The sequence below is a fragment of the Equus przewalskii genome, chromosome 22, assembly GCF_037783145.1.
Source record: "Equus przewalskii isolate Varuska chromosome 22, EquPr2, whole genome shotgun sequence".
Taxonomy (NCBI): domain Eukaryota; kingdom Metazoa; phylum Chordata; class Mammalia; order Perissodactyla; family Equidae; genus Equus; species Equus przewalskii.
In genome coordinates, this window is record NC_091852.1 from 18551429 (window position 1) to 18576823 (window position 25395).

At 42.0% G+C, this 25395-nt stretch overlaps 1 protein-coding gene and 1 long non-coding RNA gene across 19 annotated transcripts in view; one reads left to right on the plus strand and one right to left on the minus strand.

Annotated features, from left to right (window-relative positions):
* TRPM3 (transient receptor potential cation channel subfamily M member 3) overlaps positions 1–25395 on the plus strand; it is a 502828-nt gene that overhangs the window by 409452 nt on the left and 67981 nt on the right. For 9 of the 18 annotated variants that reach the window (XM_070590426.1, XM_070590437.1, XM_070590427.1 and 6 more), the window contains 8 exons: positions 2304–2354; positions 10583–10618; positions 10781–10921; positions 13644–13673; positions 14459–14748; positions 15389–15617; positions 17883–18050; positions 22707–22847. In XM_070590426.1, the coding sequence (XP_070446527.1) occupies positions 2304–2354; positions 10583–10618; positions 10781–10921; positions 13644–13673; positions 14459–14748; positions 15389–15617; positions 17883–18050; positions 22707–22847 (1086 nt within the window). The remainder of the gene's footprint in view (positions 1–2303; positions 2355–10582; positions 10619–10780; positions 10922–13643; positions 13674–14458; positions 14749–15388; positions 15618–17882; positions 18051–22706; positions 22848–25395) is intronic. The other 9 variants (XM_070590428.1, XM_070590429.1, XM_070590440.1 and 6 more) reach the window with 1 other exon arrangement.
* The window catches only part of LOC139078683 (uncharacterized), a 76754-nt gene continuing 62680 nt past the window's right edge, over positions 11322–25395 (minus strand). The window contains exon 5 of the long non-coding RNA XR_011531699.1: positions 11322–14159. This is a non-coding gene — a long non-coding RNA (uncharacterized lncRNA). The remainder of the gene's footprint in view (positions 14160–25395) is intronic.

Below are 25395 nucleotides of genomic sequence, written 5' to 3' on the forward strand. Positions count from 1 at the left end.
ATGCCATCGCTTTCAAAATTTCAATGGCATTTTTCACAGAAATAGAAAAAACAATCCTAAAATTCACATGAAACCACGGAAGACCCTAAATAGCCAAAGCAATCTTAAAATGAGCAAAGCTGGAGGCATCACACTTCCTGATTTCAAACTATATCACAAAGCTATAGTCATCAAAACAGTATGGTGCTGGTATAAAAAAAGATACATAGACCAATGGAACAGAATCGAGAGCTCACAGTAAACCCACACATACATGGTCAACTAATATTTGACAAGGGAGACAAATATAAAAAACAATGTGGAGGTTCTTCAAAAAATTGGGGGTTGAGGGGTCGGGGAAATGAAGAGACATTGGCCAAGGCTACAAAGTTTCAGTTATAAGATGAGTAAGTTCCAGAGATCTAATGAACAGCTTGGTGACTGTAGCTAACATTACTGTATTGTAAGCTTGAATGCTGCTACGAGAGTAGAGCTTTAATTTTCTCAACACAGCAACAACAAAAGGGTAATTATGTGAGGTGAAGGATACGTTAACTAACCTTATCGTGATAAACATTTCACAATATATACAACTATGACCTCATCGCATTGTACACCTTAAACTTACACGATGTTCTATGTCAATTATGTCTCAATAAAGCTGACCAAAAAAAGAATAGTGAGGTTTTCAGTAAAATAAGTACATGAAATAAAACACAGAGTTGAATGACTTGCTTGTGAATTAGAGAATCAAGGGAGTAGAGTGATTTATTCCAAGGATTGGAAAGAAGTAAGTAGGAAAGTTCTAGATCAAGACAGGCCAATAAATTTCCTCACTCCAATCAATGTGAGATGGTTCCCTGGAGAACTCTGTTGAGAAGGATGATGGGACCGTGAACGGCCTCAGGAATAGTAATAGCTGACATTTACTGAGTGCTAAGCACTGCTTTCCCAGCTTTATAAGCATTTCATCATTTAATCCTCACAAAAACCCTATCAGATAAGTGGTATTATTTTCCTCATTTTAGAGATGCTAAGACTGAGTCACAGTTAAGTAGCTTGCCCCTGGTCACAGCTGGTCAGCAGCAGAGCCAGGCGTGGAGCCACACATCGGACTCGAGTCTGCTTGTTTAATCCCCACACAATACTGCATCCCTCAGTGGAAAAAGTTCATGGAATGGGCAGGTAGCTGAGGCAGCCACAGGCATTGTCTCAGTCCCTGAGAGTCTTCCAACCATGCTGAAGGATTTGCCATCACTGAGATCCTCCAATAGGGTCCCTTAGTGAGCAAATAAAAATACAGGATGCCCAGTTAAATCTGAATTCAGATAAACAACAAATAATCTTTAGTATAAGGATGCCCCAAATATTGCATGGGACATATTTATATTAGACATTATTCATTGTCTGTCTGGAACGCAAATTTAACTGGGCATCCTATATTTTATCTAGCATTTCTATTCCTAAAAGACAATAGGATAGCAAGCCATTTCAGTTTATTCTTACCTTAAACAAACATACATCTGGTCCCCAAGGCTCTCTTTTTCCCAAATAGCCTGTGGCTTTTTCTTTAGACCAGATTTTAGCAAACTACCATCAACTTCCAAGGGCCAAATCCAGCCTGGTGCCTGTTTTTGTATGGCCTGCAAGCTAAGAATGGTTTTTTACATTTTCTAATGGTTGAAAATAATCAAAAGAAGGATGATATTTTGTGACATGCTGAATTTATTTGAAATTTGACTCTCTTTCAGTGTCCAAAAGTAAAGTTTTATTGAAACACAGGCAAGCTCATTTGTTGATGTATTGTTTCTGGCTACTTTTGCACAACAGCAGAGTAGAACAGTTACGATGAATACTGGATGGTCCACAAAGTCTAAAATGTTGACTACCTGGCTATTTACAGAAAAAGTTTGCCAACCCTTGCTTTAGACAATTTCTCATTCATTATGGGTAATAAACCAGTTGGGATTGGCAATGTGCCAAAGCATATTTCTTTCCAACACAGTAAATTGACCCCTTTGTCTCCCCCTGCTGCACAACGAGCCTTTTAAGAGGTGTTTTGGCCCAGCTGTCAACACCGTTGATGACCTCCTTGATACAGTTTGATCCTGGAACCTCCAAGGGCTTTTCTCGAGGAACCACAATCCAAAATCTGCCAGTGTGTTTGTTTAGAAAAGATGAGTACAACTGAGCAACTACAACAAGGTTCACCTTAACGAACTGCCCCTCCACCAGCCAGAACCCTTCCTTCCAGATCCTTCCTGCCTTGCCAATGAGAGCCCCTTGACTAGCAAAACCATTTGATTCTTCTTTATTGTTTTCAGAGACATGGGCCCTCAAACACATTGTACCACTTGGTCAGGGATGTCAAAAAGGTAAGAACCCTCTCGACCGCAGGTCGGAGGCCCTGTCTTGACTGCTTCCTGTGATTAGAAAGCGCCTCTGTTTTGCATGAGCTGCCGGAATATTCCTGCCCCCGCCAGACCCCCCTCATTTCAGGACACAGCCTGTGTGTCTGTCTTCTCACTCTGACATCTCTGCTTACAACGCAGCTGCGGGCCTACCTCCAGTCTCCGTGGTGGGGATGCTTTCATTGGACATACTGCTTTTGGATAGTGGAACTCTAGGCTTTCTCCCATGCCGTGTGGATTTATGCCATTACCTGTATTTTTCATAGGCCCTCACTGTTTGGGGAGCCAGTTTCCATCTGTCCGACTGACCATAGAAGGTATCTTTACTTACCAGCTCCTGATGCAACGTGTCACTGTCACGTCTGGCATTATACAGGGTGGAGTAAACACAGCTCAAAAAGTTCGCAGAGCAGCAGCAGCTAAAATACATATGTGCATTCCATCCTGCTAACACTTTATTTTTTCCAGTATACTTTTTCACATTCATCGTCTAATTCAATAGGGGGAAAAAAAGCCAGTAGGTTTGGATCATGTAGATTTATTCCCATTTTACAGAGGAGAAGGATGAAATACAAGGAGGTGAGAACTATATTAAGAGGTTAGTGAAGAGCTGGGATTAGAACTCAGGTCCTTTGGTTGATAATAAAATGACAGTACTAAGATTCAGTGATGACTAGGTGCGTGACACTAATCTAAGCTTTCTATACGTCTCAGCTCATTTCATCTTTACTACTATTCTATAAAGTAGAATTATTATTTTATTATCATATAGTGTTATTCCCATTTATAGATGAAAAGAGAGAGGCACATGAAGCTTATGTTTAATCTTAACCAAGTGCTTGTTCTCTTGCCCCATATAGTCTCTTTCAGAGGTTACTTCGGTTCCAAAACCTTGACAGCGATCCCAGAAAGTGATGTTTTAACTCCAAAAGATAAAATAGATGGTGGCACTTCCCCCACCCGATACACATATGCATGTACACGTAGGCACACAGACACACAGGTATCCACACCTACCGATGTGTAGCAATTCCTCACCAGAGTCCACAGAATATACTCGGAGAAAGCTACAAAGTGAGATCAAAAATAGAGTACAGTTCCATCCTCTTGTAGGAAGTCATTGGCTAGAACATTGGCTTCAAGTTTTCTGTAGCCACTTGTTAAATTTTTCCTTTGAAAGGTCAAGCAAAGGCCCTGGGGCAGCTTATAATGTTCTTATTAGCCAGCTGGACCTTTGCTAGTAATGAGTAACGGATACAAAGAAAAAACCCTCCTTCTTTTGACCCTTTGAAACTTTCCTACCATCTCCACACAACCTGAACAAAGGATTTTTCATCTGTGTGAGTGAGTGAAGCCTGTAGCTCTTTCAAAGCAAGGGAAGCAGATGCTGTGCAATCTGTACGTCCGACCCCACAATCATTTACCAAGATCCCATCTTTCCTTAGTCTGCCCCGCTTCCAGCCATAAGCACACCTGCCCTCAGCAAAACCCTTTTCTCTTTCCCTCAGTTCTTCCAATTTTGTTTAATTTATCCTGGCTTAAAATTGCCTGGAAACTAAACAGGGCAAGTATCTCGGAAGATTAAGTGTACACATCCAACATGTACTCTGTGTCAGGTCATTTGTTGCTCGTGTTCAATAAAATGTCTTGAGTTTTTCGAAAACAATAAATATTATCAGCCTCACCCGAAGCTAGTCGGTGTCGCTGAAGGAACTGTGAGCATCTGTGCGGAAACAGCCACACGTTGGTCCCTCATGCCAGCGACCGGCCAATCCAAGCCGCCCATCCACCTCCATCGCCCAGTGTCTCAGTGTCTTGCCTGATTTTCAAAGGGACTTTTGCAGTTCGATTTCACTGAGTGTAAAGATCAAAATTCCTCTCTTAGGTCTCTTCCTCGTAGGATTCTGCTCTGCAGTACCATTGTCTCTTTTCTGATCCCTTTACCTGCCTCTTACATTTACTCACTTTGCTTGTATTAGAAGTCATGTAGATATTTTTAAGGTAGGGGTTTTTTAAAAAAAACTTCTTAGCTAAAGATGTAACTCAAAAATAATAGAGACTAACAAGAAAGAAGAGGAGGGTAAGAATTTGCGAAGAAGGAGTATTAGTGAGGAGCAGTTTTATTTTTCTTTTAAGTGTGATCCAAATACTGGAGCAAGAAGATAGTTACATAAGGATTCATTTACTGACTAATAATTTAGTGACTGGAATAAATGATAACAGATCGCCCAGGATAGGACTGAACTGGCTTAGGAACGATTTATCCTTTTACCAATAAGGTGGGGAGGGACGAGAAGGCTGAGTTTAGTTTCCTCCCCTGGGAAGAAACAGGAGCAGGAAGCACAGACTCCGTTTATTTCTATGACAGAGGTGAGCGTCTGACTATTGGAGAGTGAGAAAGAATAGCAATGCAGCCAAAGGAGCTGGGACTGTCTACATTTCATGTTATATGGACGAAGAGAGCTGCAAATGAGGGGTTTTGCTTATGTTTTTTAAGCAGTGACTGAGAGAGAAATTAATGTTGGTGTACATCTTCCTCAGATGGTTCCAGATAACTTCCAGCAATTTAGGCCAATTACATGTACAAAGTCTACAAAAACTATGTTTAAAATGCTAAGAAAATCTTGGCCAGTTGAAGCAATTTTCAAAATTCAGGAACATAGTAATAATTAGCATGCGCTTTGTGCTTTATGATTATAGGACTTTACGTACATATTAATTGATTTAATCTGTGGCAAAAAATTAATCAGTGATAAGTCTTGATACAAAATGCCATTCATAAGTTAAGGAACACAGTTCTGGACCTTAAACATAGTGTTTAATCAGATGCTTGTAAAATTAAATATAAATAACTCTTATGAACCCAGAGAATGCATTTAGGAATGGTCAGACCCTTGTAAGTTGCCCAGCCTGACATCTCTGAGTCCAGCTAGCCTTTGAAACCAACAGAATTGACCGTGGAAAACTGCTCCCAAGCTAATTCCAAAATCTCAAATTGTTTATATCAAGGGAATAATCTAGGAGCAATGGGGTAAAGGAGTTGCTATTCAGCATCAATCAGAAATTTAAAGCAATACAAGCCAACCGCACTCCCTGAACTGTTTCCATGCATAAATCCATTGGATGTACCAATGCTCTCGCATTAAACCAGAGCGGCTCGAGTCTGTCTGCTTCTCCGTGGATCTAACTTGCCATTTTAGTAGCTAACTGTCTGCTCAATCTGTGCCTCTGTATGTTTTAAAGTAGTAGTTTTTCTTTCTTAAATGTGCTAATACTTCAGATACCTAGACTACCCCTTCCCATCCAAGGAGGGTGGTATTTGAGTATTATATAGAAGTAGCGGTGAAATGATGATAATTTAAAGCTCACTTACATGGGAATCAAGACCCAGAGCTTTGCAGAATGAAAAGAAAAAAAGCATTTCAGACACACTTTGGGTATAGAAAGGACATTTTCATAATCCCATCTGCTAAATTCAAGCAAATTTGCAAAGGCTTCTTATTTTTTTAAGGACTAATTGCCCAGTCTACCACCATGCCAAACCTCGGGGGAGGTCCTCTTCTCCCGTGAATTCTCACCAAGATGGTCTTTTCCCTACTCTCCCTTGCTAAACCTGACAACCAGCAATCATTTTACAGCTCACATACATCAGAAGGAAACAATCTTATTTTGAAGGCTTGTTACGAGCTTCAAAGAAAAAAAAGGTTTCCTCAACAGCTGAAATCTGATAATCATATCATGAGCCGACATCTGAAAACAGAGAACATTTAGAGGAGATGTAATAAGTGAATTTAAACTGTTCTTTAGATTAAAAGACATCCTTAGGCATGGCATGGATTAAAATTTAGCTCGAGAGTAGCAGCCCATAGCATGAGAAAAGGAAACAAAGTTTTCAAGTTGTCAGTTGTACCCACCTATAGATCCAAGCCTATTTTATGCTGTGGATCAAATGATTTGAATCATGTGGCTTGCCATGTGTTGTTAAGGCATGAAATGGGAACTAAGTGTTCAGGCTTTACCAATTACCAAAGTAATTATCAAAAAGGGGAGGGGGGAAATGAGAGGAACAGCAGGCAGAATGAATGTTCCTCCAGTATCGTTTCTGATGTCCTATTTGAAAAGGACGCAAGAGAAGGAAGACTCCTCCAGAAGGTTTTTGGTCATTACCTGTTGGTATGTGAGGTGCCGTTCACTTTCTCTGCTCTTTCCAGAGGAAGTGGATGTGATGAGCACACCCCCATCCCTGTCTATTCCTTTACCATCCCTTGTCTCTGAGTCCCCATCTCCACTAGCCAAACCCCAGGGGATTATTGGAAATTACATCAACCCTGGGAGCTGTGGATGGGGGTCCTTGCCCAGTGACCTGGCAGCAGAGAAAGAGCAGCCTGCCAGGTAGTGATCCTACAATTGGACCTGTAGAAATAGGACCTTAGCAATAACTGTGTCCAGATTGCCTGTTTTCAGAGCATGGACTGAAGTACGGAGAAAGGAGGTGACCTGTCCAGGGCCACAAGGGGCACACAGCCAGGACCACAGTTCAGCCCAGTGCTATTTCCATGGCGGGTCGTGTTGCTGGCTGTTCTCTGCACATCAGTGACATGTGCAGGTCACAGATGATCAAGGCCATCAGCCCAGCACCTCAAACATGCACCAAGGCTGCCATCCCCTTCAGAGTCCACCCAGGACACAGTCCTCCCAAGAGGCCTAAAGTGTACCCAATTTTATTAATTTTATGAAATCTACTTCTTCTTCCCCTAAGGTTTCCACTCTTCCTAGGAAAAATTGTAAAACCAATTTCCCTGAATTTCTCTGCTCCAAAAACCTCTGGAAAGCAACAGATGCAAGCAGTCTTACAGGCTGAGTTCAAACACATTATTTGGTAAAGTAAGCTTTCCCTCCTCCAGATATCGCTTCAACAAGAGCATCTGACTCTCTCCTTATCCCCAAATCCTCCAGTCAGCTGTGTATTCCTTACATCGCCTTAGTACAGATGGAACAGGCAGGTAAACACAGGTGAGGGAAGAGCCCTCAGGGGCTTCGGCTAGGTGAACATCGCCCCCTTGTGGTCACACAGAATGCAAGTCAGTTCCTTGCACTCAACGCTGGGTAAAACCCAGAGCGGTAACCAAATCCTTTCTCCTGCCTCAGACCAGATCATACATCAATCACTCCGTCACTCTGTAATAATCAAGCTTTATATGATAAGCTTCTAGAAAAAGAAGATCCCAGCACCTTTTTTGGTAGTATATAAACCTAACAGCCCTTTATGAATAGTCGTTTGCAAAAAATATTTTATTTGCCCATCTTAAATGTTTATTTAGTATTTTGAATTTTACTATTATCACTTCCCTGACAACCCCACATTTACAGACACCTCAAAAGCATAACTATCGCCATTCAGTAGTAGTCTTCGGCAATACTGGTTCTCGTTCTTAGAATTCAAACTGATGCTCACACATAGGTTTCTCCAAAGAAAATATGTAGGTATTAAGCTCACTATTACCCACGTTTTAAATTCAGAAAATTCTTACAAGATTAAAAATTGACACAAATTCATAGACCTGCTATGATTGCCTTTCAATTGCATTACAATAAATCCTTTGGGGATTTTTCCAAAACCTGGTACTTGAGCAGTACAGACCATACATGGAGTTCAACCCCTTTTATTAGGAAGAAAACTGAGGCCTTGAGAGAAAGAAGCCAATTTGAGAAGGACAGACAGAAGTTCCGGGCAGCTGACTCATAGCCAGTCTTCTTTAGCCTGCCTGCCTGCCTCACAGAGCCAAGGAAAAGGAGAGATGGGGTGGGCGTCCTCTGGAGGTCATCCTTACAGGGGCCAAGTGTAAATGAGATGTAGCTGACCCAGGCATGCCCCTGCTCAGGAGCTCTTCTACTCTTTAAATAACAGCCTTGCCTAATGGTCTGGTAGAGCAGATGGTACAGAAACTGCCCCTTATTGACCTGTTCCAAGATAATGAAGAAAAGTGGTTGCATGAGTAGTATTTTTAAACTCAGTTTAATGTCTATGGAAAGGACAATATATGAAAAGTTACTATCTTAAAATAAAACTTTCTCTAAGTTCCCTTTTTTATATTTTTGCCACACTTTGCATAAAGAAGTCAGACAATTGGTCTTAGCCTGAGGATAGCTTAATTTGGCGATTCAGCTGGATTGATGAGATAATCTTTAAACAAAGGAGATTTCAAAATTCAGAGACAGGTGGGGAGGAGAGTAGAGACCCTTCCTGTGACGGGACAATTCAGCTGATGAAATGGATCTCAGATTGGGTTCTGATGGGCTACGGTCAAGGAGGGGAGGGGTTCTGTGCCTCAAAGTGCTCACACTTCAGATATGAGGCCCTTCACGCAGTCCCATTTTGCTCCACCACTCAAATTAGATCCCCAAGTTGGCCTTGTGCCCCAAGCCAAGGGAAAGGTAGAACCTGAGAGACGGGGCTGGGAAGTAAGTTTGGGGACAGCACTGGGGTCTCATACGCTTGAGGCTGGGGCTGCAATTGCTGTCCCTTCATGCCTACTCCTTTGAGAATATAGCCATACTCGTTGCAAATCAAACTTCCACAGCGAACTAGGGCTCTCCCGGGGTGACTCAGCCTGTGGCTAGTTAGTTCTGTGACTGAGAACATAATATTGAAAATTCCCAAACTGAGACTTCATCCCAAGCACATCAATTAATTTTACTGTTTTACTCATTCACATTTTCAACAACAACAAAAAACATTCTGAATGCCTACCATACACCAGGACTATAAAAGGCACTGGGAACACAAAGATAAATAAAACAATTAAAAATATAAAGCTATCGGTTTGATGGTAGGATACAGTGGGCCACCTCTAACCCTGAATCCCAAACCCTTCGAATGGATGCCATTGAGCATAGATAAAGCTGAGTAAGGATAACTGGAAATCTAGCCTCAGTTTAGCAAAACAACTTGAGCTAATTCCCTAATAAGGTGATTACCTTTATACACTATGCATTTCCTGAGCTGTGGCGTAACCCCACCTTACTTAGTAGACCAGCAGGTCCACAGACGTTGGTGTACATCGGAATCGCCTGGAGAGCTGATAAAGTGCATAGAGGCCCAAACACTGAAGCAGGACAGGGTCCAGGCCTTTGTGCTGTCACCAAATTCCCCAGGTGATTCTGATGCCACCCAAGTTAGAGAACCACCACTATTGCTAGGAGCCACTTCTGTGAAGTGGCAGAAATCTCATACAGCATCCTGCCATGTCCTCCATTAAGGACAAATGTGGACAAGGCCCTCATGCCTCTCCAAAATATATCCAAGGACACAGTGCACCAGGCTTCCTACATGGTGTGGTACCCCCACCACTCCTGGTATGGAGCAGGCGCTTTCCTTAAGGAGCTGAAGCAGACGGTGAGAGGCGATCAATCACGCCCTTCGGAACTCACTGTGCGCTCAGAATTTCCCACAGTGGGACTAATTCTTCCTCGACCTAACAGAGCAAGGATTTTCCTTAGACCCTACAGAGCTGCTTCTTGAAGCAGAAACCAGTAATGAGTAGATCACCATAAAAACTCTTCTGTTTTTGCATCTATATACGGCAAACAGCTAAAAGATACACCATAATTCTAGGTCTTTAAGAAGCACTATTTTCTTTGAAAGAAAATCTGAAAAACCTCCTTAATTCTGGGAAAATAAATATTCCACTAATAAAATTTCTTCTCTGACTCCTCCCCCTTCTCTTTAAACACAAGGGATGTTCACAAATGACTTCATCCTGACATCCATCCCGCTCTCCTTTTATGAAAAAGGTGCCAATTTTTTAAATTGGTGATAGAGATTTTGTATAAAGGACACTGAGCTCTAAAGCATATCGCACCCACTGCAGACCCTGGTAATAACAGCCATCTTCTGGAAGGAGTCTTCATTTAGTGAGTGTGAAGAGATAAATGATGGGCAAGACGGTACTCACAGGCCTGGGTCAGGGGCAGAGCAGCGAGGGGGTCCGAGGGGGTTCCACGGGGGACATCCGGGGAACCCAGTTCCTAGTGGCTGGGAGCGATAGCACTTGCCATGTCTAGCCTTGTGTTTCTTTCTGCTACACTGGTGTTTTTTTCTCCCCAGCTGAAGACTTGAATAAATATTTTGATTTTCTGTTATTGCCGACGATTACTGCATCTTCTTATTTAACTTATGTCTTCTTTCCAAGCGAGAATACCCAGGTTTCGGTTGGATCTATTTTAAGGTGAATCAATTAACCAGCATAATAATACATTCATATGTTTCTTTTTCAATTATCTTTTTTTTTTTACTCTAAAATAGTTACAGAACCCATGGAATAGAATCCTTAGTAAACCACGCTGTCTTCTGGATTTGTTTGTTTGTTTGTTTTGTTCTTCCCTGGTAGGGGAACCTGCCCCCGGACTACAGAATCAGCCTGATCGACATCGGCCTGGTGATCGAGTACCTGATGGGCGGCGCCTACCGCTGCAACTACACGCGCAAGCGCTTCCGGACGCTCTACCACAACCTCTTCGGCCCCAAGAGGGTGAGGCTTGTAGCGGGTTCCGTTTCCTGGATTCCTGGGGACTGGGGTGCGAGGGATTTGGGGTGTAACTTCCTTGTCTCCAAGGAGGAGATGAGATGAGAAGGCAGCTGCCCCGCCTCTTCCTGCCGCCGTCAAATCCATTTTTTTAAAAAAGGAACGTATTGGGTGATACGCGCGTATCTTTTCCTCACTAGGTCCAGTTCAAATCAGAAACTGGCACTAAGAGGCAGCCTTAGTGATCAGGGGCTGATAATGATATTCCAATTAATCTTATCTACCTCAGCAGTTTTTAAGGTTTTTGGTCTTGGGATCTGTTTATACCTTTAAGAATTATTGAGGACACCAAAAACCTTTTATCTATATGAGTTCTATCAACATTTATCATATCAGAAATTAAAAATTGACTTTAAAAATATTTATTCGTTTTAAGATAGCCATAAGAAACCCATTACATGTGAACATAAATGTGAAAAATAACTATTTTCAAAAACAAAAATTGAGTAGCAACGTTTTACATTTTTTGCAAATTTCTGTAATGTCTGCTTTAACAGAAGACAGCTAGATTCTCAGGTCTACTTCTGCATTCACCCTTTTGTGAGATGCTGTTTTGGTTGAAGTATATGAAGAAAATCTGACCTCACACAAATATGTGACGAATACGACAAATATATCCAAAAAAAGAAAGGAGTATTCTAATAATCTTTACAGATAGTTGTACATATTATTTTTTGATACTACATCAAAATTCAACAAGTGGGAATTTCTTAAAGATTAGTTGCAATGTGAAATCTGAAACCGCCTCAATGAACTTTTCATACTGTTATATTTTGTTACATTAAAACCATATCTTGCCCTTTGTATGGATCTTGTAACATCGTAGATTGTAAAATGCTAGTACATTATTATACTGTACCATACTGGTACATGGTAACATGTTGAGTTATGCACATCTTCCGAATGTTGACACATTTCATTATACAATTTCAAAAACTCACAATCATTATCACCTCCAATCTCAGCAGAAAAGACTTTAAGTACTGAAAAACTGTCAAGATCATGGGGTGGGGGAGGACAAGTTTTCCAAAATTCTAATTTTTGCCTGAAAGTTTGAATTTTGTGATTGGCAACCAATATGGTCAGTTGTTTTCCTTGAAATGACAGTCCCACTTTGTTCATTTCCAATAATGTCTGCCAAGATCCAAGTCTGAATAACCATAACTTGTCTGCCAGTCTTTCCTTCAAGTAGAGTCCTTGAAACAAAGTGGCCATGATTCAATCCAAATGGACACATAAGTGTTTTTCCTCAGGACAACTCATCATAGTTCAGTATGTAACAGAAGTATACGTCCCATTTCATCCCTCAGAATAGTAAAAAGACATTTGTATTATCAAGGGTAGAGATCTAATAAAGTTAATTTTTTAGGCCTCATCAAGGACATTCTTGAGTGAAACTGGCTTTATTTTTGTAAAACTTCAAGTACATAACAGTGAAATCTAATGACAACTAATAAAGTTTGGTACCACTTCCTTCATTCTGACTAAGGCACCCAGAAGTTTTATTCACCATTACTTTTGCACCATTAGTGCAAAAGTTCACACAGTGTCAAAACCAAATAACATCTTAGTATTATTATGAATATGGCTTTGACTTCACAGACCTCCCTGGAAGAGTCGCATGGTCCATGGACCACATTTTGAAAACTGCTGCACTAGCTGGTGGTGGGCATGATTTTTATTTTTAACAAAGCTTATCTTTTGATTATGAAAGTATTTTGTGATGCTAGAACTTTGAAAACACCAAAAAGTATAAATAAGAACACAAAATCACAGAAATTTCAACTAATGGTCATTTTAGAAGCTAAAAGAGAAACAAAGAGAGAGAGACAAGGTTCAAGTTACTCCTACTTGAATGGTCAAATAAAATTTGGAGGAACTGTAAGTGCTGTAACCTAACTGTGTACTCAAATAACTTTCAAGATGGCACCCAACCATTCTGTAATACTTAAAACATAGAATTGGAATTCCTGACCCTTGAGATGTAATTTTGTATCTCCCCTTGATAAATATAAGTCAGGGGCTGCAATTTGCTGAGTTACCTTCTCTCTCCGTCTTGATCTGTGCCTGTTTTGCACATTCCCAGCATGACCAATGATGCTGCTGTTACATGCTGACACTTGAGCATTGAGCGCCTTTTGCCACCATCAGCACATACCCCTCTGGCCCCACTCACCTTTGCTCTACTGAGCAGCAACATGGAGAGATGGTCAGTATGAAGCATCTAAACCTGTTTCTAAATAATATCCCAAGTCTCTAGATAATAGAGGTCTTTCAGAGACTTGAGAAACATCTGATGGTTTGATTGAACGTTTTGCTCACCCAAGTGCTTGATGTCATAGAGAAGTCAGGCAAGCAGGATGGTTCTAGGAAGATGGAAGTAATCTTGGTCCACAAAAGAGATTATAAACCTGCTGGCTCTGCCCTTGGGCAATCTCATTATGCTTCTCCAGTTTCCTAATCCTCTGTGTTTCAGGAAAATCACTAAATCCCTAATTCTCTTAGACTTTCTACAAATACATTGCCCTGTGGGGCTTTGTGTAGTGAAATGAATAGATGTTATGTGGTACAATAGATTTGTTCCATTACTTGTTTAAAACATAGTAGGATTTTTTCTTACCTCTGTAAAGAAAGATCTAACTTTACACATAACATTTTTTTTTAACAGCCCAAAGCCTTGAAGCTGCTGGGAATGGAGGTAAGTGTTTGCTCAAATTCTTAGTGTCAATTATTTATTTTCTTTATTACACATTTTTTAAAAATACATAAAATCACTTCCGTGGTAGGGCTTATACAAGATTATAAAATGAGGAAGTAAAATTTTTCCCAGCGTCACGGGGCAGGTCACTGCAGCTTTGAAAATTCCACCATGAGGTTAAATTAACGTTGCAAACAAGAAAAATAAATCCTATTTGAAATACTAACTAACTTGAAAACCAAGGAAGCGTATAAATTCCAGTCAGTGGAATCTCTTCATGGGTGTTTACAAATGGCGACAGATCCAAAGGCCAGAAATACTTCACCAATGTATCTAATGAGGTGTGCAGAAACTGGAGAGAGGTGATCTGTTTCCCATCTTTGGCTCATGTGGTTATTATCATATATGCAAATGCAAGTATAGGATATCCTTATCCTTTCAAGGAAAAGGGTAGCACTGTCCATCATGAGGTACCAATAACCCAACCTGTACGGAAAAAAAAAAGGACAAAAGTAAAAAGAAAATAGTCCATTAAAAAATATTTTTTTAATTAAAGTACAACACTGACATGTTCCCTTCGGACTGCGGTTATGCATTTATTATAACTTTTTTAACACTTAGGCATATAGGAGCTTGTAAGCTCATTTAGGATAGGAGTTGGAATAGGATAGTTCATTTCTGTATCTGTCTCAGAGCTGGGCCAGTAGTAGACAGGCAATAACTATTTATAAGTTGACGTGATTCATTTCTAACTCCACCTCTGTGTCTTTTCCCTGAAATTACAGGACGATGTTCCCTTGAGGCGAGGAAGAAAGACAACCAAGAAGCGTGAAGAAGAGGTGGACATTGACTTGGATGACCCTGAGATCAACCACTTCCCTTTCCCTTTCCACGAGCTGATGGTATGGGCCGTCCTGATGAAGCGACAGAAGATGGCCCTGTTCTTCTGGCAGCACGGCGAGGAGGCCATGGCCAAGGCCCTGGTGGCCTGCAAGCTCTGTAAAGCCATGGCGCACGAGGCTTCCGAGAATGACATGGTCGATGACATCTCCCAGGAGCTGAACCACAACTCCAGGTTGGCCAGCCCAGCAAATGGGGTGGTCAAGGGCAGAGAAGGGAAGGTGGGCCCCAAGTACTGGAGGGTCTGAGCTACCCAAAACTTTAAGGGAAGGCAGTATCACCCAATGGTACACATAGGGGGTGGACGTGAATAATGAATGTTTACGGGGCAGAGTGCTAGATACAGAGCTACATACAGATACATAGAAGATTTCATTTCATCCTCTCAACTGCCCCAAGAGGTAGGTACTCTTATTACGCATATTTTACAGCGGAAGAGAATGAGGCTCAGAGAACTTCATTCATTCAAGATCACACACTTGCGGTTGACAAGGCTCAGACTGTCACCTTTGAGAAGACTCACTCTAACCATTGATTTATTGGTCAGCCTCCCTATCCATATGCTCGAACTGGGGGCTTTGAGTGCAGGGATCGTACCTTCTTTAACTTACACCCCGGGTTCTAAACACAGTATCTGGCACATAGTAGATGCTTAATGGATGTTTGGCTGGAGGAGTGAATGAACAGACTAGACCCATAAGAAACAACTAGACCACACAGCAACCACCTTTTGTGGCTTGGCCAGTGGGTCCCCACTTTCATCATCTAAGTCTCCAAGAAGGCCAAAAGACAACTCCTCACATTCTCTTTCTCAGGGACTTTGGCCAGCTGGCCGTGGAGCTCCTGGACCAGTCCTACAAGCAGGACGAGCAGCTGGCCATGAAACTGCTGACGTATGAGCTAAAGAACTGGAGCAATGCCACATGCCTGCAGCTCGCTGTGGCTGCCAAGCACCGCGACTTCATTGCACACACGTGCAGCCAGATGTTGCTCACGGACATGTGGATGGGCCGGCTCCGCATGCGCAAGAACTCAGGCCTCAAGGTCAGCGCGCCCAGGAGGACCTGTTGACTATGAGGACCGGAGGGTTGGTTGGTGTCTTCCAAGCCAAATCTATGGTGGTGTTAGGCGTTCTCTTATCTCGAGAGAGTAGTTCTACACCCCAACTGTACATCAGAATCTTCCGTATAGTTTTTTCTTTTTCATGTGGAAGCTAGGGCCTCCCTCAAATTCTGCTAAAAGAATTTCTAGAGATGGCACGTAGACATTTATATTTTTTAGAAGAGTCAAACGTGTTGGTAACACTCAGGTACCATAGGGGCACCATTTGCTCTGGCACAAGCCATCCTGCCCCAGGAGCCAGTTACCTAGGCAACTGTTCACCACCAGGGAAGCCTTAATGCCCTGGCCCTCCTTTGTACTATGTCATGAAGAGACGTTGATGCTTATCAGCTATACTGGAGAAATTTCTTAAACTGAAATAAAAATGAGATAGATTAATATGTAAAGGCATTGCTAGATAATCCTGATCTATTCTCTTTTTTTAATATTTTTATTTATTTCTGTTTTTAAAGATTGGCACCTGAGCTAACAACCTTTACCAGTCTTTTTTTTTCTGCTTTTTCTCCCCAAATCCCCCCAGTACATAGTTGCACATTTTAGTTGTGGGTCCTTCTAGTTGTGGCACTGATCTACTCTTAAGTGAAGAAAAACAAGTCACAAACCAGTGTGTAGAGCCTGAGTCCATTTTTGTCGTGTTTAAGCATGTACATGTAGTTATATCTGTGCAAATTAATTTTTTTAAAAAAAAAACAGGAAGGATACACAGTAAATTGCTTGTCGTGGCTACCACTGGGGTTAGAAGGAAAGTAGGACGATGTGTGGCCTTTGCTTTTTTATGTTTTCTTTAATGTTTTGCAAGGAAAACATTAAACTGAAAGAAGTAAAAGAAAGAAAAAATGGGAGGGAGACGGTTAAAAGAAAGTTTTAAAATGCTTGATTCGGGTGACTCTGAGGTCAGGCCAAAGCAGAAGGGCCACCAGACCACAGCAATCGCTGTGGCCACCCTTATTTAACCAGCACCCCTCCACCACTCCACCCTTCTTGTGAGCTCTTGGCCCAAGGTCCCACAAGGGTTCCGTGAAATGGGTCATGGCTGTTGCATAGCTCACTGCTGGTGACTGCCAAGCCAGACTCTCAGCTCAGAGGACAGGGTGTCATGTCCCCTGAAGGCTGCCAGCATGCCACCTGAGCCTTCGCAGGCCTGCCAGGCACCCTGAGTTCAGGGTCACCACTCTCCGTTTTCCCCCAGCTGCTCTCCAGTCTCTGTGGGCATTCAAGCGCAGGCTGCCCCTGCCTCATGGCTTGAGGAGCATTTTTACCTACCCTTCAGGATCTCTCTTAGCCCCTCACCTTGGTGCAGTTTCTTCAAGGAGATTCCGATTCAGATGCCTTGTGCAGCAGAACCATTTTAGGATGGAGGGGAGAGGTGGGAGAAGATTTAGGGAGCACAGGTCAGATATCAGTATTATGATTCAGAAAAGCTCTTGTTCCCTGGCAAAGGGAGAATGCGATTGCCCTTTCATGAGAAAGGCCCATGTATTTAGTATCATCACATGGAGATTTAAGCACCTCGTGTATGCATGAGAGAAATACAGTGCTGGCCCTCATGGGGCATTTGTGCAGGGGGATTCTCATGGTGAATACAGGCCCACTGGGGTGTGTGTGTGTGTGTGTATGTGTGTGTGCGTGTTTCTGTTGTATAGTAGCAAATGCCATGGGAATGCTCTGAACAGAATAACATGCTTTCCTACGCGGACTTTCTCAAAGTCAACTTAGGATAGTAGTTTTTACAGAAATAACCAGATGACACATAGTCAACTCCACCTGACATTAGCAAATAAATGCCAATGGACGTATGTATGAATTGATTTCACAAAGTCAAGTCCTATCTAATGGCTAAATGGGAATCCAAATTCTTTCCCACTTTTGCCCTGGGTGGATCTTGTTTTCCTCATTTTCCCCCATGCAGATTGAGTGTTAATTGGGTAAAATGCTTTGTTTCTCCAGAATCAGACTGAGCTACTGTGCGTCACTGTTCCCCGATGGCAGAAGTGACCCTCTTAGTACTAATGTGTTTATTCAGATGTGTAGGTCCTCATACAGGGCACACACAACACTCATACACCCACACATACACACACACACATACACATATATGTCACACCCCAGGCCCTCTGATTCTAAGCAACCACCCTAATCTTAATCCTTTAAATGTGATTATTATTATTATCATTATTATTACTTTAGGTAATTCTGGGAATTCTACTTCCTCCTTCAATTCTCAGCTTGGAGTTCAAGAACAAAGACGACATGCCCTATATGACTCAGGCCCAGGAAATCCATCTCCAAGAGAAGGAGCCAGAAGAACCGGAGAAGCCGACGAAGGAAAAAGATGAAGAAGACATGGAACTGACAGTAAGAAAAAACTACCCAGTTACTGTCCACGGGGAGAATCCCTGATCCACTGGTCCCATTGATATGACTTGAGATTCCATAGCTCTCGAGGTCAGCTTCCCACCATGTCCCCTCTATGTGCAAACAACATGGCTATAGGGACTAATCCTATGTGAAACCCTTCAGCCAGGGTTATCAGTGGTGCAAGACAACCCAGTGAAATTCAAAAGGAAGGCGCCGTCAATTTCCCAAACAGGCAGTGCTTTATAAACAACCAGGTGATGTGGCAGTCAGCACACAAAGAAGGAAAGGGACTCTGTGACTTGGGAGCAGCCAGCGTCTCTGAGCTGGAACTGTTCTGCTGATCAGAAGCTAAGCCTTTGTCTGTCTTCGGGGTCAGGCTCACAAATGCAGGACTAATTGAATTTGGAGGTTTGTATGGAAGGCTTTTATTAGCTCTTCCTGGTATAATTATAGAGCATAGCTGCTTTGTTCTGTAGGAGGAATGGGGCAGCTGGGCATGGGACAGCTTCCCGCGACTCCTGCCTGAGCAGCGTGACTGCCACTGGATTGTATCCAAAGTCTAAAAATATCACATGCTGTGAAAGGGACAAATAAGGCTTCATAGCTTTGGAGCCATCAGGCAACAACTCTGCAGGACTTCCTGGATATCCCCCACCCTCCCCACCACCCCGACCAACAACTGTGATGACCCAGAAGAAGCTGTAAGGGGAGAAAACAAAAATTGGTTTTGCTCAGGTGACAAAAGGCCTTTGCATTATTATCCTACTGGGACCACCTTGTGAATTGTTTTTCCTCCAGATAAGCACAATTTCCTTCCAGCAGGCCCTTCCTAGAGATCTGTTTTCAGGCCAGCCCCAGCCCCAAGTACAGCAGGGTATAGCATGGGGCTCTTTCGATGGGTTAATCGTTCACAGCTGTTGACTCACTGAGTTAAAAGCCAATGTTCCCTTTCCATTTCAGGATCCTTATAAAAATCAGCGGAGGAGTCTGCTCCCCTCTATGATAGGACCAGATGACTGTCTTCCCTATAGATCTTACCATCATTTTGGCCTCTGAACCCCTTCAAGGATAGGAAATGATATTTTGATCATTAGCAGAAACAGTGAGAGTGGTAATACCGAATCTTTATTGACTACATCAGCAGAGGGGTAAAGAGTGTGCACTCTGGAGCCAGAATCCTGCCCCATCACCTACTCACTGTGGGACAGTTTCTTAAACTGTAACATGGGAATGATAACATTATTATTATTACTAGCTCACAGGTACACGTAAACTATGTAAAAAGTGTACATATAAACTATGTAGACTAGTGCCTAGCACATGGTAAGCCTTGATAAATGTTTACCAATATTGCTAAATTCTTTACATACATTTACCCATGGAATCCTCATCACAATCCCACAAGGTAGGTACTCTTATTATCCCATTTTACAGATGAGGAAGCTGAGACTCAGAGAGGTTAAATTGCCCAAGGTTACCCAGCTAAGTAGTTGCAAAGTCAGGATTAGAACCCGGGCCTACAGACTCCATTGGCCTCGCTTTTAGCTGATAGGCTAAGGGGTGCAAAGAATTTCTTCCTAGTCTCAAATGGAGGTGCTCAACTGGTTTGGTCCACCATGTAGCAGAGAGAATTGAAAAGTGATGCATGGGCCTCCTGTGCCAAGTATGACATGGCCTTGACGTTGGCATACATCCTAGGAAGGTTCAAGGAAGGATCCTAGGAAGATAGCCAGAAGATGAAGCAATATTCTTTCTGGTTGGGTCTCAAGGAAGAAAATAAAGGAAGCAGTTTCCTTCTCCTGCTCAGTCTAGAGTTTTGAGGACCTGATCCTTCAAAAAGCCATAATGAAAGATGCATCTCTGATCTGAGAGCAAAATCTGCTTCCCAGAGAATAGACTTTGTTCTGGTTTGCTGAGAACCAAATAGAAGATACCACCGTAACATCACTGCCTGAGCTTCTCCTCCACAGGCTGAAACAGCACGGGGAGGAAAGGAAGGAAGAGACTTATAGGCTGGCCAAGTCCGGGTGGGGCAGCACTTGTCTTGAAGGTGGAGCTCCCTTTGACCCTAATGACAAATTCTATCACTGTTGGAGCACTGATCTTGGCTTACCCTTTACAGGATTGGAGAATGCAGCTTGTTGATTCCCCTGCCCTTTTCATAGGGTTGATATTTGAGCTTCTTTGTTAAATATTTCATATCCTCTCTTAGAATGGGACATTTTCCCTTGGCCCTTCCAAAATTATATCAAAATATCAGCCTCAGTTTGCTTCATTTTCGTAGCCTCTTATAGCTGAGTTCACCTCAAAGGATCTTGCCCTGATTTGACATCTGTGTCCAGCCAGCAAAGCTTCTCAGATCCACATTGTGCAGTTTTGTCTGTATTTGACCCTGTTACGTTCTGCTTTAAGGAGTGTAGGCAAAGGAAATGTTTGACTACTGGAAAAAGAAATCAACAAAATCAGCAAGTTAAGCTGCTTAGGTTAGAATTAATAAAATGTCAAAAATGCTTTACTTAAACCCATGAAAGGCAAGCCTTTTAAAAATGCATTCACTTTGGAATGTAGCTGAATAATAAAACCCAATCAGGTTGTTGTGTTTTTGTTTTTCTTTTACCTTCATTGCCAGATAAGTGTCTTGTACTTTACCAGTGAAGTCCCAATATGTCCACAGACCCAGGCGTTGTTATCACTGTTGGAAAAGTCTCTGTCCCTAGAGGTTACCCCAAGATGCCACTCTCCAAGATGCCTCAAACTCTCCAAGCTGCCTTTATTCCTGTCTCATTGTGTCCCCAAATGGTATTATATTATTGAGCATACAAGTAAGCAGAACAGAAGTAGGATAATTATTACATAAATTATAAATTATAGAGGCACAAATGTCGTGTAACTTCAGAGTTTCTTGAGGTCAATGATCAATATTTATAGAATTCTGTCGCTGTCTGGTGTGCTATATCCATCACGAAGATTGACTCAGTCACTGATCAAAGTAAATGCTTAGAGAGGCCAGAGTGTGGCATCTTACCTATTCATTAACTCAAGGTACTTTTCCAGCTAGAGGGTCCATAAAGGAATGGAAGTTACACTTTCCAGAAATCCTGTGGTTACAGGTAAATCATTCATGATTATTACATATTTGAGCAAAGTGGATATTTGAGGCAATGACAAAAATAGTTGTAACTAATGTTTGTATATTTTAGATATGGTGGTTTGAAACCAGAATTATCTAGGGGTTGTCTCTGTTCTCAACTTCAAGATAAACTTAAATTATTTCTATAATTATATCTCTCAACTCTAAACTCATATTCCTAGTGCTTTTTCTTGTCCCAAATCCTTGTCAGTCTCTGAGCAGTTTTAAAGTTTTACTCTGTTCTCACATTTAATAAAAATTGCATTTTTCCAAACATTATAGAACTAACCTTATCTTAGAACAATATTTAAAGAATTAAAGCCAAGAAATTATGCTGTAATAGACTCCTAATACCACACTTTTTTTTTCTGGTGAGAGATCCCAACTAGATCATTTCAGTCAAGAGTATCTGAGAAAGTCTCAGTTCACATTAGACACTAGCTAATATTTACTGAGCACGTAAGTGCCGGATGCTAATTGATTTGTAGACCAGCTCTATAGTAGGTGCTATTATTACCCTCAGTTTACAATGAAAGAAACTAAGTCTCAGAGAGGAGACTTGCTCAAGGTGCCATGGATTCTAAGTGTCCAAGTCAGGACTCAGTCGCCCTCTGAGTGACCAAAAGCCCAGGACTCATCACCAATAGGATCTTCAGCCATCTTTGGCACGGGGTTAGGCATCCACTCTGTCAGTTGCTACCCAGACAGGCATGTGCCTGCCTTTTCTCAAATTCTGCCTTTTATGTGATGCTTAATCATTATTGTTGTTGTTGCTGCTGCTTCTGCCATGAATGAGAAGGGAATAATTCCATTCTTAAGGAAATCTCCAGCAGCTTGAGAGATGAGGGCCCTCCAGGTCAGGGCTGACTTCCTACTCCTGTTTGGTTGACTCTCCCATGCAGAGGAAGGCAGTGTGCCCAGGAGTTGCCATGAAACTACTACCAGCAGTAATTTGGCTTTTACAGGGTTTGAAATCAGGGAACCACGGCATATGGGGAGATGTTCCTAACCTAATTTAGCTCCAGGAACTTCAGATAATTTAACCTCTTGAATACTCATAACCTTTGGATAAATTAGGTATTACTCATCCAATTTTCCTTTGAGATGAGTCATTAGCTTGAGTGGACACAGAATTCAAACTCAGATCTGCCTGTCTCATGACATATATGGGGAGAGAGGGGTGGGAGGAAAGACAGATTCTTGGCCTTCCCAGGCTACGTTCTTTCTCCCTCTCAGAACTCTGAGTATCTTCTATCACTCACATCTTCCAGAGGTCCCAGGATGGAAGAGAAGAGAATGATCAAGAAATATCCCTACAGCCTTCCATCCCAGCAAAGGGTACACAGATTCTAAGAATAACGCAAATGCACACTCAGAGAAGACACAATCTCTAAATCTCTGGGGGTTTTGGACAAAGCTCTTAGGTTCTACGAGCATGCTTTACCTCATCAGTAGAATGAGCACATTGAGCTACAGGCTCTCCAGAGCCCTGCCATGATGTTATCAATTCTCTTCCACTGTAGGCAATGTTGGGACGAAACAATGGGGAATCCTCCAGGAAGAAGGATGAAGAGGAAGTTCAAAGCAGGCACCGGTTAATCCCCCTGGGCAGAAAAATCTATGAATTCTACAATGCACCCATCGTGAAGTTCTGGTTCTACACTGTAAGCATCTTTCCTTTTGTTCTTCCTAATAGATGGCCACAAAGAGCCGATGTCAATTTCTTGTGCGCCTGTGTGGCTGCCTCTGTGAGTCAGAATATAAGGACCATACAGGCTGGAATGAAAGCTCTACGACCTTGCTTTTTCAACAGCTTTGTAAGATTTGTGAGGTAGCTTCCACAGCTTCTACGTTTCTCCTCTGTGCAGAAAATAAAGGAAATGGTAAAAGTGAGAACTAACAGAAATAGAGGTGAGATGAGTATGAGTCTAGTCTAGCAGGAAAATAGATGTCCTTCTATCAAACACTTTCCTGTTCTGGATGGATGAGCACATTCGGTCAGTGTTGCTTCTGTTAGATGCCAGTCCTGGGTCTGGGGGTACTTTTGTGGAGTAAGATCTGAGAAGAGTGTTAGAAGTAACCCCACTAAAGGTGGGTAGCCTAAATGTGTAACTACTCCCAATTTGTAATGTCATCAGACAACCTTTCTTGCTGTGACACAATTCAACATGCAAACCAAAGCAGCAAAAACTACAAGAAGCAAATCCTGGCAAATATTGTTCAGGAAGCACAGCCTGCAAACATTTTCTGCCCACACGATGAAGGATAGTCCCTGAAACAGCCTCCTGATACAGGAGAAGTGGCTCCGCCATTGGGTTTCTACTTGTACCTTTCAATGATATTTTAACCTTAAGGTGAGCTTTGGCTCAGGACATGCCTGCTTCTCTCCAGCCACAGAGGAACTGTGCCAGATGAAGGATAGCGTGTCTGTATTTTTGGCCCTTCTCTCAACCAGCTACACAGCAGTCACTTGAGTCAGCAACAGGATAATCCGAGTCTGAGATCGAGATGACTCAAATCCCAGATGAGGTGCTTATTGTGAGTCCTGTGTGTTAACAGTTACTGCTGACTTTAGACAAGGCTTTCTCAACCTCAGCACTACTGACATTTTGGGCAGAATAATTCTTTGTAGGGGGGCTGTCCTGTGCATTTTAGCACGTTTGGCCACCTCCCTGACCTCTCTCCAGCAGATGCCAGGAGCACCCTCCACACCCCAAGTATGCCAACCAAAATGTCTCCAGACATTGCCAAATGTCCCCTTGTGGGGCAAAATTGCCACCAGTTAAAACCACTGCTTTAAAGTATGGTCTTGAAAGAGGATGAGAAATTATCAGAAAACAAATATTAGATTTTTTTTTAGTGAAGTAAAAATTCAAATTTATTAATGTTAAAAAAAGAAAAAAAATTCTCTCCCCAAAAAATAACTAAGGTGTGCAAGAATCATTTCTATTTGTATGTTTTGTACAGATATATGCTGTTTTTACCTTGCAGAAAACAACCTTAGTGGTGACAAATGTGGACTTTGGAGTCAGATAACCCACGTAGAAATCCTGTCTGTGCCTCTTAGTGTTATTGTGTGACCTCAAGCAGATTGCTTTAGCACTCTGTCTCCAGTTTTCTTAAGATGACTCTAATAATAGGAGTAAGGTTTAGTGAAGAGTAAATGTGTTAAAATAAGTGAAGCACTTAGCACAGTGCTGGAACGTGTAAGCACAATGTAAATGTAACAGTTGTTATTTGTAGGCTAGTCCCATTGCACAGCAATAGTCAGCATTCTCTTCATCCAGCCACCCAACAATAATAAAATATCATTTATTGAACATCGACTGTGAGGCACGGTCTTGGTGCCTTATATAGACTTTCCCTAATCTGACAGATTTATCAACATAATTCTTTTACTGCATTTTACCTCCATGTCTATCCTTTCTCTTCCACTAGACTCCCTCCGTTGTCTCAACCTAGAACAGGGCTTAGCAAACGATAGCCCACGGGCCAAATCCTGCCCATTGACTGTGAGTGTGGCCTGCCAGCTAAGAATGGTTTTTGCATTTTTAAAGAGTTGACATGAAATCAAAGGAAGACTAATTTGTGACCTGTGAAAATTACACGAAATTCACCTTTCAGTGTCCATAAATAACGGTTTATTGGAACACAGCCAAACTCATTCGTTTACCTATATAATCTGGCAGCTTTGGGGCTACAACTGTTGAGTTGATTACTTGTGATAGAGACCGTCTGGCTCACAAAGCCTTAAAAATTAACTCTGTGGCCCTTTACAAGAAACATTTGCAGACTCTTGATCTAGAGCATTAAAGAGACCAGTAGAAGTAGTAGTATCAAGAATTACCTGTCACCTTTAGAATAAACTCACTTCTCTTATCCTTCCAAGGCACCGCTCTTTTTCCCTTGATCTGTGTTCAGTATTAATTTTACTTCCTTAATTCCTCTAGTCCTATTTATTCAGCTGAGGCAATCTGCTAGCCAAGAATGTTTTTAAATCACAAATGCCCTGGCAAGTGGTTCTCAGCCTTGACTACACATTGGAATCCCCTGAGTGCTTTAAAAATAACACTTGGGTTCTAGTTAATCTATATCTTTATCTGTAAAAACAGATACCTGGGTTATATCCCCAGAGATTCTGACGTCATTGGTCTGGGGCACAGCCTGGGCATCAGGATATTTCAAAGTCCCAGGTGGTTATGAGTAGCCAGG